Below are 11,719 nucleotides of genomic sequence, written 5' to 3' on the forward strand. Positions count from 1 at the left end.
TTTTCATTAAGTGTGTGGTGTCACCTCAACAATCAGGGCAGTGTTAGATCTAGCTTCAAAACCAATGAAGGTATTCATGCTGCCGTTTAATTCTGGAAGGTTCGGATAAGATAGTCTGAGGAACATTAGCAGCTTCCGAAGACGGGATCTTCAGACTAGCTAATTTTGTCCAGCCCTGTGGTGTCTAGGAAGGTTGTACCTAGGCCAGGTAAGATAACTGATGTTTATCCTGAACTTGACCTGTGCTTTGACCTAAAGGATTTCACAATTTTTCTTGGTAGCTTGTGAGGAAACTTCCTCTTAAGAAATGCCTTCTCTTTTCATTTACTTATTTACCCGTTCATTTATTCTGTAACACTTGTTGCACACCTTTTCTGGACGGCTCAGTATAATACTGAATGTGTCACCTGGGAATGTCAATGTGGACATTCTTCCAGGCATTCTACTTTTACAGGGTATACAGTTAAAAGCTAAAGACATAATTCAGGACAAGAAAATTCTTAAGTGAAAAAAGTGTGTCTTTTGGATGTATGTGTATCTGTTTTTTATTTAAAAAAATTTTTTTAATGTTTATTTATTTTTGAGAAACAGAGACATGGCACGAGTGGGGGAGGGGCAGAGAGAGAGGGAGACACAGAACTCAAAGCAGGCTCCAGGCTCTGAGCTGTCAGCACAGAGCCCGATGTGGGGCTCGAACTCGCGAGCTGTGAGGTCATGACCTGAGCCGAAGTCAGACGCTCAGCCAACTGAGCCACCCAGGTGCCCCTGGATGTATGTGTATCTTTCATTCACTCTTGATGCTGATGATGGAATCAGAAGAATTGTTTTCACTTTTATTAACTTTATTACCTAAGTCCAGAACATTTCTGAATCTTTGTCAAAGGCACTGATGGAAGGTATAATATTGCCTTTTGTAAAAAAAAAAAAAAAAAAAAAAAAAAGTTGTATTGAGTTTCAATTAATGTATAATAAACTCATATTTAAAGTATACAATTTGATTAGTTTTAATGTATGCATATATCTATGAATCCACCCCCCCCCAACATTTTATTGTGACCCTTGGTAATCCCTCCCACCATCCCTCCACACTTATCACCGGGCAACCACTGGTCTGCTCTCTATCACTGAGATTAGTTTACATTTTCCAGAATTTCATACAAAATGGAATCATACAGTAGGCAGACTTTTTGATCTGGCTTCTTTCAATTGGCACGATTATTTTGAGATTCATCCGTGTTGCAACACACCCATACTTTTTTTTTATTGATGAACAGTATTCTATCGTATAGATACACCATGGTTTATCCATTCACTTGTTGATGGACATTTGTTTCCAGTATTAAGCTATGAATATCAGTGTACAAGTCCTTGTATGAACTTATGCTTTTATTTCTTTGGGGGAAGTACCTAGGAGTGGAATGGCTAGATCATATGAAATGTGTATGTTTAGATTTTTAGAAACTGCCAAATTTTTTCTAAAATGATTTTACCATTTTACATTCCCACCAAAAGTGCATGCAAATTCCAGTTTCTCCATAGTCTCCCCAATACTTAATACAGCCAGTCGTTCAAAATCTTAGCCCTTCTTGGGGTGCCTGGGTGGCTCAGTCAGTTAAGTATCCGACTTCAGCTCAGGTCATGATATCATGGTCCGTGAGTTCGAGCCCCATGTGGGGCTCTGTGCTGTCAGTTCAGAGCCTGGAGCCGGCTTTGGATTCTGTGTCTCCGTCTCTCTCTCTCTCTCTGCCCCCCCCCCCCACTCACGCTCTGTCTCTCTCTGTCTCTCAAAAAATGAATAAACGTTAAAAAAAATTTTTTTTAAATCTTAGCCATTCCAATAGGTAGGCAATGGAATGTCACTGTGATTTTAATTTGCATTTCTTTAATGATCAATGACACAGAACACATTTTCATTTGCTTATTTGCCATCTGTATTTGGGGAAGTATCTTTTGATATATTTTGCCCATTTTTAATTGAGCTATTTGTTCCCTTATTAATTTTCCTCACATATTCTAGATACAGGTTCTTTATCAGATAAATGTCTTCCCAATGTTTTCTCCTGGCCTGTGACTTACCTTTTCATTCTCTCAACAGTCTCTTTTAATTTTGATAATGCCCAATTTATTAATTTGTTTTTTTATGGATCAGAGGTTTCCTCCTACGTTTTCTTTTAGAAAATTTGTGGTTCTAGAGTTTATATTTAGGTCTGTGATCCACTCTTAGTTTTGCATGTAGTGTGAGATAGAGATCAAAGTTTGTTTATTTTAGCATTTGGACATCCAATTGTTCTATCACTATTTGTTTAAAAAAACATCCTTTCTCCACTGAATTACCTTTGCATCTTTGTCAAAAACCAACTGTCCATTGCTATGTGGGCCCACATCTGGACTCCCTGTTCTGTTCCACTGATATTTCTATTTATCTTCATGCCAGTTCCATACTTTCTTGAGCATTATAGCTTTATGTTGTTTTGAAATTGGTAGTATTGATCCCGTTTTTCTTTTTCAAAGTTGTTTTGACTGGTTTTGATCCTTTGCATTCTCATATGAATTTTACTATCAGTGTGTCAATTTCTACCAAAAAAAAAAAAAAAAAAACCAAAACCCTGCTAGGATTTTAATTGTGATTGTGCTGAATCTATACATTAATTTGCTATCTTAACAATATTGTCTTCTGACCCATGAACATGGTATATCTCTCCACATATATAGTATTTTTGAAATTTCTCTTAGTATGTTTAGTTTTAATGTATATGTCTGTCACATCTTTTGCCAGATTTCCCCCTAAAAATTTAATATTTTTATGGCATTGTCTTTTTATATTTTATTTTCCAATTTTCACTGCTAATATAGAAATACAATTGCTTTTTACACACTTATCTTGTATCCTGCAAGCTGCCGAACTTACTTAATTCTTGTAATTTGTAGATTCTGATTGGTTTTCTACATAGATGCCCGTTTATCTGAAAATAGAGTTTTACAGTTTCCTTTAGATGTCTTTTATTCGTTTTCTATACCCAATTTCACTAGATAGGACCTCCGGAACAATGTCAAGTAGAAGTGGTGAGAGTGGACATTGAGTCTTCCATCATTAAGTATGCGTTATCTGTAAATCTTTCATAGATTCCTCTATTAGATTGAGGGAGCTTTCTGTTCTTACTTCGCTGAGTGTCTTCATCAGGAATACCACCTTCTAATCAGATACATTTTTTAAAAGTGGTATGACAATGATAATGGTACCATTTCATTTGCCGGAATAGTAGTAATAGCATGTATGTGAATACGTGTAATTTCTCAGCTTACTGTTATTCATTATCCATTCTGTATATAATATCTTTCACCTAAGGACATGAATCATTAGTTAGTTAATTCACATAAGGCAATGGTGAATTGAGCAAAAAATTACTTTCTTTTTTCATTCTCTTTTCTTTCCCTTTCTTTCTTTCTTTCTTCTTTATTTCTCTTTCTTTCTTTCTTTCTTTCTTTCTTTCTTTCTTTCTTTCTTCTTTCTTTTTCTTTGTTTCTTTGTTTCTTTGTTTCTTTCTTTCTTTCTTTCTTTCTTTCTTTCTTTCTTTCTTTCAAAACCAGAAAATCAAGACACCAGGACATTAGCTTAATCTTGGTAAACAATGATTTGTTTGTATGAAACCGAAATTTACTAATTTAAATTTTTAGGCCAAGGAATCTTTTTTGAACAAAAAAAATTAAAAGGAATTTCTGAATACTACCCTTTCTGCTCCCCTCCCCCATCTGAAATAGAACCCCAAGCATGTGGGAGAAAGCAAAATCTGGATTTAAGAACCAAAACCAGCAAAAAGAAATCTCATAGAGGGAACATAATAGACCTCTGATGCATTTCAGGAAGTCAGTTGCCCAGGTCCAGGATTCATAGCAAGACATGTGTTCAAATTTGGAGATTTGGTTTGGTCAGACCAACAGACAGTAAGGAAATAAGGCTGCTCTAAAAGCTGAAGTGATCTTGTGTTGCTTTACAAGATGCATGGTGTTTGTATTGAGGTTAGAAGTAGTCTTATGATGCCCAAGACTGGTCAGCACATCAGAGGTTTTCTCTCCAATTCTTAACAGCATTTTAAGGGGGGAAATGGGCTAACCAGAGGTAATTTGCTAAGATAGGAAGAGTCAAGAGGCCATATCAAAGGTGGAATGCTTGGGGAACTATGGCTAGAAGTGGCCAGGCCTGTTGAGACTCTGAAGCAATAGCTCAGGAAAGAGATAATGAAGCCTACCACTGGGCAGTGACAGCAGAAGAGGACACAGATGAAAAGATGTTTAAGAGATAAACATGACCTCATTTGGGCAGAGTAGTTCCAGGGTTTGTAGCTTGAGTCCCTGGGTAAATGGTGATGCCATTTTAGTGAGATCAGGAATTCAGGAGCTACAGGTTTGGAGAGGCCAGTTTTGTACATGCTGAGTTCCCACTAAGAAATGTTTGGTATGTGTTGAATATACAGATTAGAACACTATGGGGAAGTTGGGGTTGGGCGTGAATTTAGACATCATGGCGCAGAGATGGAAATTGCGACCATCGGTGAGAATGATGAGTGCCACTAATCCTTCATCTCAGTTACAGTAGTCACTGGCCGACTTCATTCTAGCAACCACAGTTCTGAGACCACACTGCCTAGTATTTGGACCAAAATATTCAAAAGTTTTATTCTTTTACGAATGCAAATTTCAGGTTAATCCCTTAAAGAGAGGAGTAAGACTAAGGACCCTCAGTTCTTCCTCACACAGATCATGTGTGAGGATGTGTCAGAAAATAGTATAGAGAGGGAGATTTGTTCATGTTGTGCCGTCTCACCAAAGAGCTCCACAACAAGCCCAGAAAAATGTGCCCTTAAGCCCTACCTTAACTTGGGAAAAGGCCAGGCAGTTACACTGGCATTTTGCTGAGACTTGCAAAACTGAACAAGGAGGAATGCACGTGTAAATGAAGCTGGATTTCAAGCCAGTGAGAACTGGTTCTAGAGCTTATTTAAAAAGGTACAATCTGCATGATATTAAAAACTTGAGTAAGAGTCTGCTTCAGCAAATCCCTCTGTCACAGATTCTGGAATACATAAAGATGATTCAGGAGTATGGTTACTTAGTGGAGCCAGATTTTTTTCAAATGTCTTTTTACATTTTGTTAGGAATCATTTGAAAAGGTTGGAGCCAGCTTTTCAGTACAGATTTTTAGAAGCAGGTGTCTTCCATATGTCTAATTGGTGGTGGTGTTTTAAAAAATCTGTAATAATGCTGACTTTTGGGTTTTCCTTATGTCTTCTGTTGTCTAGGATTGCCTGATCTTGTTTTTCTAATGTCTGTACTTTTGTATGATGTAATGCCCTAGTGTTGGGGAAGGGACTGCTGTAATTGGGGTTTTGTGGGCATTTGTTGTTATGTCACATCTTAGTGCCTTTGCACAGGTTCCCCTCATCTGCTTCGTGAACTCATTTCTCCTCTGAAAACCCTTCCCTTCCCATCCCTCTCTCCACCAGGAAGGGTTGACTTAGTAGCTTTTTTGCATCACCTCTGCACATGGTGGTCACTCTGTGTTGAAATAACTAATTTGTTGGGGCGGCTGGGTGTCTCAGTTGGTTGAGTGTCTGACTCTTGGTTTCAGCTCAGGTCATGATCTCGTAGTTTATGAGTTCGAGCCCAGCTTCTGCACTATCAGTGCAGAGCCCTGCTTGCGATTCTCGGTCTCCCTCTAAACAAACAAACAAACAAACAAACAAACAAATAATTATATACATACATACATAAGCAAGCAAGCAAGCTTAAAAAAAAAAGAACCAGTTTGTTATAGTTTGGCTTCCTTCCTAGATTAAGAGGTTCTCAAGAACAAACATTGGACTAAGCATAGTGACAGACACAAAAAATTTTAAGAAGGAAAGTCTGGTCATTAGAGTTCATTGTTATCGAGAGCCAATGAGATAATTACTGAAAGTCTTCATTGTATTTTTTAGGAACTGAGAAAAGATTTCTTCCGGCATAATCACACCTTAGATAGTACTGCAGGTGTTGTTAACAACCAAGCAAAGATGTGTTGGCCAAAGAGGTGGCCAGTGACCTCTTGGAGAGGTACATCCACAGAACTGCTTGACTTGGTGATGTGCATCATTCTGATGTTCTACACAATTGCTTTTTCCTGGTGGCAAACCCACTGGTTGTTGGGTCCTCCCAGTTTAAAAACTGAATAAAGTGGGGCGCCTGGGTGGCGCAGTCGGTTAAGCGTCCGACTTCAGCCAGGTCACAATCTCGCGGTCCGTGAGTTCGAGCCCCGCGTCGGGCTCTGGGCTGATGGCTCAGAGCCCGGAGCCTGTTTCCGATTCTGTGTCTCCCTCTCTCTCTGCCCCTCCCCCGTTCATGCTCTGTCTCTCTCTGTCCCAAAAATAAATAAACGTTGAAAAAAAAAATTAAAAAAAAAAACTGAATAAAGAGATCAAAAATAAATATTTGCAGAATATTCAGTACAACAGACTCAGACCGAGATTTGGAAGCTGATTTGGTGAATCCTAACAGGTCTAAAATCTTCCCGATGGATCAATTTTCTGTAAGATGATAAAAGAGAAAGATCGTTCCAATTGTCAGATCACACAGTTCTAAACCTGCAGCTTCCTCACAAAGAGCCAAATAATTCAATAACGCTGTTTAAAACCTACCACTGTTCACAAGGAAATCATGGCTGCAAAGCGAGGAAATGCCTTTCAATGAAATATTTGAACATTCTGAAACTGAGAAGATAATGCCTTACCGGAAAGGATAAAAGGTTCATGATACGGTAGCATCATGCGATATAAAATACACAAGCTCTAGGAGCATAAGAAAAGAGAATAATTCAAAAGAGATTAATGTGAGAGTTTTTAGGAGAATGGAGACCTTTGAAACAATGGTTATTACAAAATATAGGACTAGAGGATGTCCATTATGTATTTTAAATTACTTAATTATGCTGTAAGTTTTGAGATTCCTCCGAGCCCAGAGCCCCAAATCATCATTCTTTTGGCTGCTGAAAAAAAAAAAATCCACTTTTGACTGTTACGATAGGCGGGAGGAGGTGTGGACTTAACGTTACAATCTCTGAATGTCCTCATTTAGACCAAACCCAGCTACATTTTCTGTGGTTGATTATCATTCATGGTGGCAGCCGATTTAAATATTTTGAAAGGCAGGTTTACTTTTTTCATGCTCACAGATTTAACACTACTTTTAAATAAATATTGTCCTTTGTTTTCATCGCCCTCAAATTTTAATAATAGCAGATTCAAGTTGTTCCCACTTTTCTCTTTAAGGAAATATATTAAAGGAGCTACACCCCTCTATCTGTTTATATTCCCTATGAGGGGAGAATGAGTTGGGCAGGAAAGGGATTAATTTGAACATATCAGGAAGCTTTGAGCCCCCTCTGACAACATTTAGTTGTTAGGGATCAGGAGATGAGGGTTACCTCTCCAGTAAGGTAGGGGTTTTTGTCCTAATTATAACATAAATCTTAGGAAAATACAATATTTAATTAAGTGCATTTATGGGGCACCCGGGTGGCTCTGTCGGTTAAGCATTCAACTTCAGTGCAGGGCCTGATCTCATGGTTCATGAGTTCGAGCCCCGCATTGGGCTCTCTGCTGTCAGCACAGAGCCTGCTTCAGATCCCCTCCCCCACTCTCCCTCTCAAAAACTAAAAAAAAAAAAAAAAAAAAAAAAAGCAAAGAAGTGCATTTAAATATGTAAAGCCTGCACATGGTTACTTTATTATTAAAACAAAAATCTGATTTCTCCTGCTTTTTCTCACTTTCATCTCATAAACCTTACAGACCTACTGACAGCTCAGTTATGAGGGGTGGGTCTAGGTAGATCAGCGGGCCCACCCCTCAATCATACAGTCAAGGCAAAAGGAGTTGCTTGAAACCAAGAATTATTTTAGGAAAATAGAGAAAGACCTTTCAATTGCTTTTAGATCCCAGATCCATTTAATAAAGCAGCATGATATTGTAATGTAAAGCATGGGCTTGAACATGAGCTCTGGAGTTCTATAAAACCTATGCTCAAATCTTCCCTCCCCCAGTTTCTGGATGTTTGACTCAGTGCCTCAGTTTGCTCATCTGCAGAACAGGGTGCTTAGGAAGAATCCATGAGATAAGGCCTGTCAAAGGCTTAGCAAAGAACCTGGCTGGTATTAAGCACGCAATAAATGACAGCTATTATTATCATGCATTTCAGATGTGTATGTTCTTAACGCTGTGCTTACAGCCAGCCCCTTAAGGACAAAGGCAAAATTACAGGTGCACACCATGCATCTACCTGGTGCACACTGTGTGATAATAACACCCTTTCTCAGCGACTCCCATTCCATCTCACACACACTCTTAGCTAGGCTCACGGTGATGCCATGAATCAGGAAAGAAACAGTCACCGAATAGCTCGAACTTCTGCCTGTCTACTGCTGGATTTCTCCCTGTCGGCATACAAATATGTGTGTCCTGCGACTCTACCCTGCTGTGTCTTTGAAAGGTGAACACTGGTCTTGAGATTTTGGAAGTTTTTTTTTTTTCTATTACATCATTATCTCAACGTTTAAAAACTACTTTTATTTCTTTAGAAAAAAATGTATTTTCATTAAGCTGAGGGAGATTCAAGCAGTCTCATGGGCTTTTAAAAATAGTTTTGTACAAACCACTCATTGTTTTGAAGTTAATGATACATTTCAACCTGATAAAATAGTTCTAAGTCCTGTGAGGGAAGTGGTGTAGGTGTTTCTCAGAATTCGTAAAATAACCTGATAATCTAATATGTAAATATAACTGCTGGGTTATAATTATACATGTAATTGCTGGATTATAGTGGCACCCCTGATCGGGACATCGTTGTTAAAAAAAACTAGTTTTCTCTTCAGAAAATCTGTAGTGGTTTGAAGACGCGTTGCCGAAAGGGCACAGCCTGGAGGTGTATCCTTAACTAGGTAAAGACACCCAACTTCTGCATTTAGTAAAACCTTCTGCAATAGTAAAACCTACTTGGCATCCAGGAAACCAAAGTAAATAGTGATTTCTAAAGGACTTCGGAATCTTTTGTAATGTTATGTATCCACAGGTTCCAAGCACTGGGAAGAGAAAAGGCAGATCTTATCTTCTTTATCTTCTGACCCCCCCCCCCACAGCCAGACAGAAGAGGGTGTGCAGGCTTGTGTGTGTGTGTGTGTGTGTGTGTGTGTGTGAGGCGGGGGGGGGGGTGCAGGGGGAGCGCGGAGAGGGTGAGAGATGATGGGAGAAAGAGAGGGCACAGAAGACACAGCTCTGGGGCATGGTTGGAGAGGATAAATCAGAGAGTTATGATTTCTGCCCAAAGAAAAGAGTGCAGAACATTTAAGGGGGAAGGGAACAAAGGACACCAAAACGCCAAATCCAGAGGAGATAGAAAGAAAATATGTAAGGGGTCAAGCACAACGGAGCAAATGCTGATTTTTCTCACATCACCAAACCCCTGACCACTTGGGTTAAAAGCAAGGCAGAGACCCGCAAGGATAACGTGTACTTTTCATCTGCCGAGTGGAGGCCATCGTCACTGCTACAGTCCCAGCTTGTTTGCTAGACCTCTGACTTTGCCGCCGGACAGCTGAACTTTTAGAGAAGCCATCTGCCAGGTAGAGGACAGGATGGAAGGGCGGGTCGGGGAGCTGTGCTGGGTTCCCGGCACTGCTGCTCCCTACACACCCACAGCGGGTTCCTTCCTGATCATCACCAGCCGTCTCTCATCTCCTCCTTGCAGCCAACTTCCAGTTGGCTGCCTGCCAAATAAGGAATTTCATAAAGACGGATGTTTGTTCTGAGTTCGCGGTTCAAAACAAAAGGGTACGAGGCACTGTAAAAAAAGTTTCCCCCCAACTTTAAAAACCGTCCGAGTTTGAGAAGCGGCAAGAAAAATGAGGCTTGCAATTTGCATAGGTTATTTATTCTTAAGTAGCAGGTGGTGGTTCCTTTATGGCATCGCACCAGCGGCAATTCCACACGGCCACCTTCACACCAGTTTTTAGTACCCTCTGCGGGAGCCCGCGCCCCTGTGCCCACATCTGCTCAAATCCCGCGCCCTCCTGCACCTAATGGTTTTTTGGATCTCTCCTCCCCTGTGCTATTAACTGTTGAGAGGAGGGGCTACTTAGTAATCCTACACCTGTTCAAGTCCACGCCTATCAACTTGCTAAGCTTCCCAAACAAGTGCCGGTAACGCATGAGAACATCTGAATCTGGGGCTGAGGCGGCCGCGGCTGCTGCCGGGTTGGGCTTTTCAGATTTTTGTGAAAGAGTCTCGAATGTATCTTGTACCATGGCAGTTGATGACAGCAATTTATATTCCAGAACGAAGAACAAACTGAATTCGTCTCAAAATGATTATAAATCATCAAGACGGAGTAGCCTGCCACCTGAACTACTGATAGGAAATGACATTCGAGGGAGACTTCAAAGAAACTTGAAAAATTTGGAGCCCGTTCACCTGAGGCGCCCAAAAAAGAGACCGTCCATATTTCCAGGTAGGAATCGTTTATGTTTATACCGGCCAGTTGGAGGAAAAAAAAAAAAAAAAAAAAAAAAAAAGGACTGTATTTCATTTGTTACGATCAGATGCGTTACATTTAAAATGAACTTGGGACATGTGAGAGCTGACAGTGGACAAATAAATATTTCTAACTGTAAAAAATAAAATAATTCTTTGATGTGAAAGCACCCCCATCTTCTTCCTTTTACTGTCTTTGTTTCTTGTAACATCTTTAAGGATCTGTAAATAGGCAGCTATTGTATTACTTGTCACAAACAGCCAGATCATGGAACTGCCTTCCTTGCAATCTGGAAGAATTCCATGCTGCATTTCATTCTCTGGCGTATTCTCTTTATTTTGCAAGATTATTGGATTGTTGAGTGAAGCTGATGTTTGTGTGCACCAGAAATTAACACCATTAAATACTCGAAGGCATGCTTCAAATTCCTGTCTTGCATCAGAGCCTAAAACCATTTGTAGTAAAGGGCTCAATTAAACAATGTGGATGGTGAACTGGATTGTAGCACAGAAGACTCATGGGTTTCAATCTTGATAAAGGGACTCTGATGTCTGCTTCAGATTTCCATGCCTGGATATTACAGATGTGTAGATCATATAAAATGCCTGTGACAGTGAACCCTAACTGAGGCATCACTGGAGAGTGATTACTGGAGTGTATGAATTATGTAGTCAATTTGATTTCAGTGCTGTTTGCGTTGGAATTTCCTGGAGAAACTACCAGTAGCCTTTTTGTTGTGATTGATTTGTTGGAGTCTGTACGGGGGGATTGATTAGACCCAACTGCCAAGGATTAACTCTGTGATGATAGAAAACACACAAAGAAACAAACAATTCAAGCAAGTTTTACCTGTAAAGATGGAATTGACTTCCCTAACCACTGAGTCATTACCCTGCTTTCGGAAATAGCTAGGAGAGGATTTAGAAAGTTGAGGACTCAAGGCCACAAGCTGAAAATTACATTTCTTAAGGGAGCTGTGGTTTTCATTCATTTCTTCTTGGTTCAGTGATGTTGCTCTGATGTCAAACTTTGCTGCAGAAAAAAGCAGAGCCCAGGGGTGCCTGGGTGGCTCAGTCGCTTAAGTGTCCAATTTCAGCTCAAGTCATGATCTTACAGCTCATGAGTTCGAGCCCCGCGTCGGGCTCTGTGCTGACAGGCTCTGTGCTC

At 40.0% G+C, this 11,719-nt stretch overlaps 1 protein-coding gene across 5 annotated transcripts in view; it reads left to right on the forward strand.

Moving 5' to 3' along the window:
* FRY (FRY microtubule binding protein) overlaps positions 1-11,719 on the forward strand; it is a 447,912-nt gene that overhangs the window by 90,591 nt on the left and 345,602 nt on the right. For 4 of the 5 annotated variants that reach the window (XM_040448142.1, XM_040448144.1, XM_040448145.1 and 1 more), the window contains exon 1: positions 10,227-10,528. In XM_040448142.1, coding sequence (XP_040304076.1) covers positions 10,228-10,528 — 301 coding nt within the window. In that variant the 5' untranslated portion in view covers position 10,227. Of the gene's footprint in view, positions 1-10,226; positions 10,529-11,719 lie in introns of those variants that run through there. The other variant, XM_040448149.1, reaches the window with a different exon arrangement.

Source organism: Herpailurus yagouaroundi, unplaced genomic scaffold (genome assembly GCF_014898765.1).
Source record: "Herpailurus yagouaroundi ecotype Mexico unplaced genomic scaffold, PumYag 197, whole genome shotgun sequence".
Classification (NCBI taxonomy): Eukaryota; Metazoa; Chordata; class Mammalia; order Carnivora; family Felidae; genus Herpailurus; species Herpailurus yagouaroundi.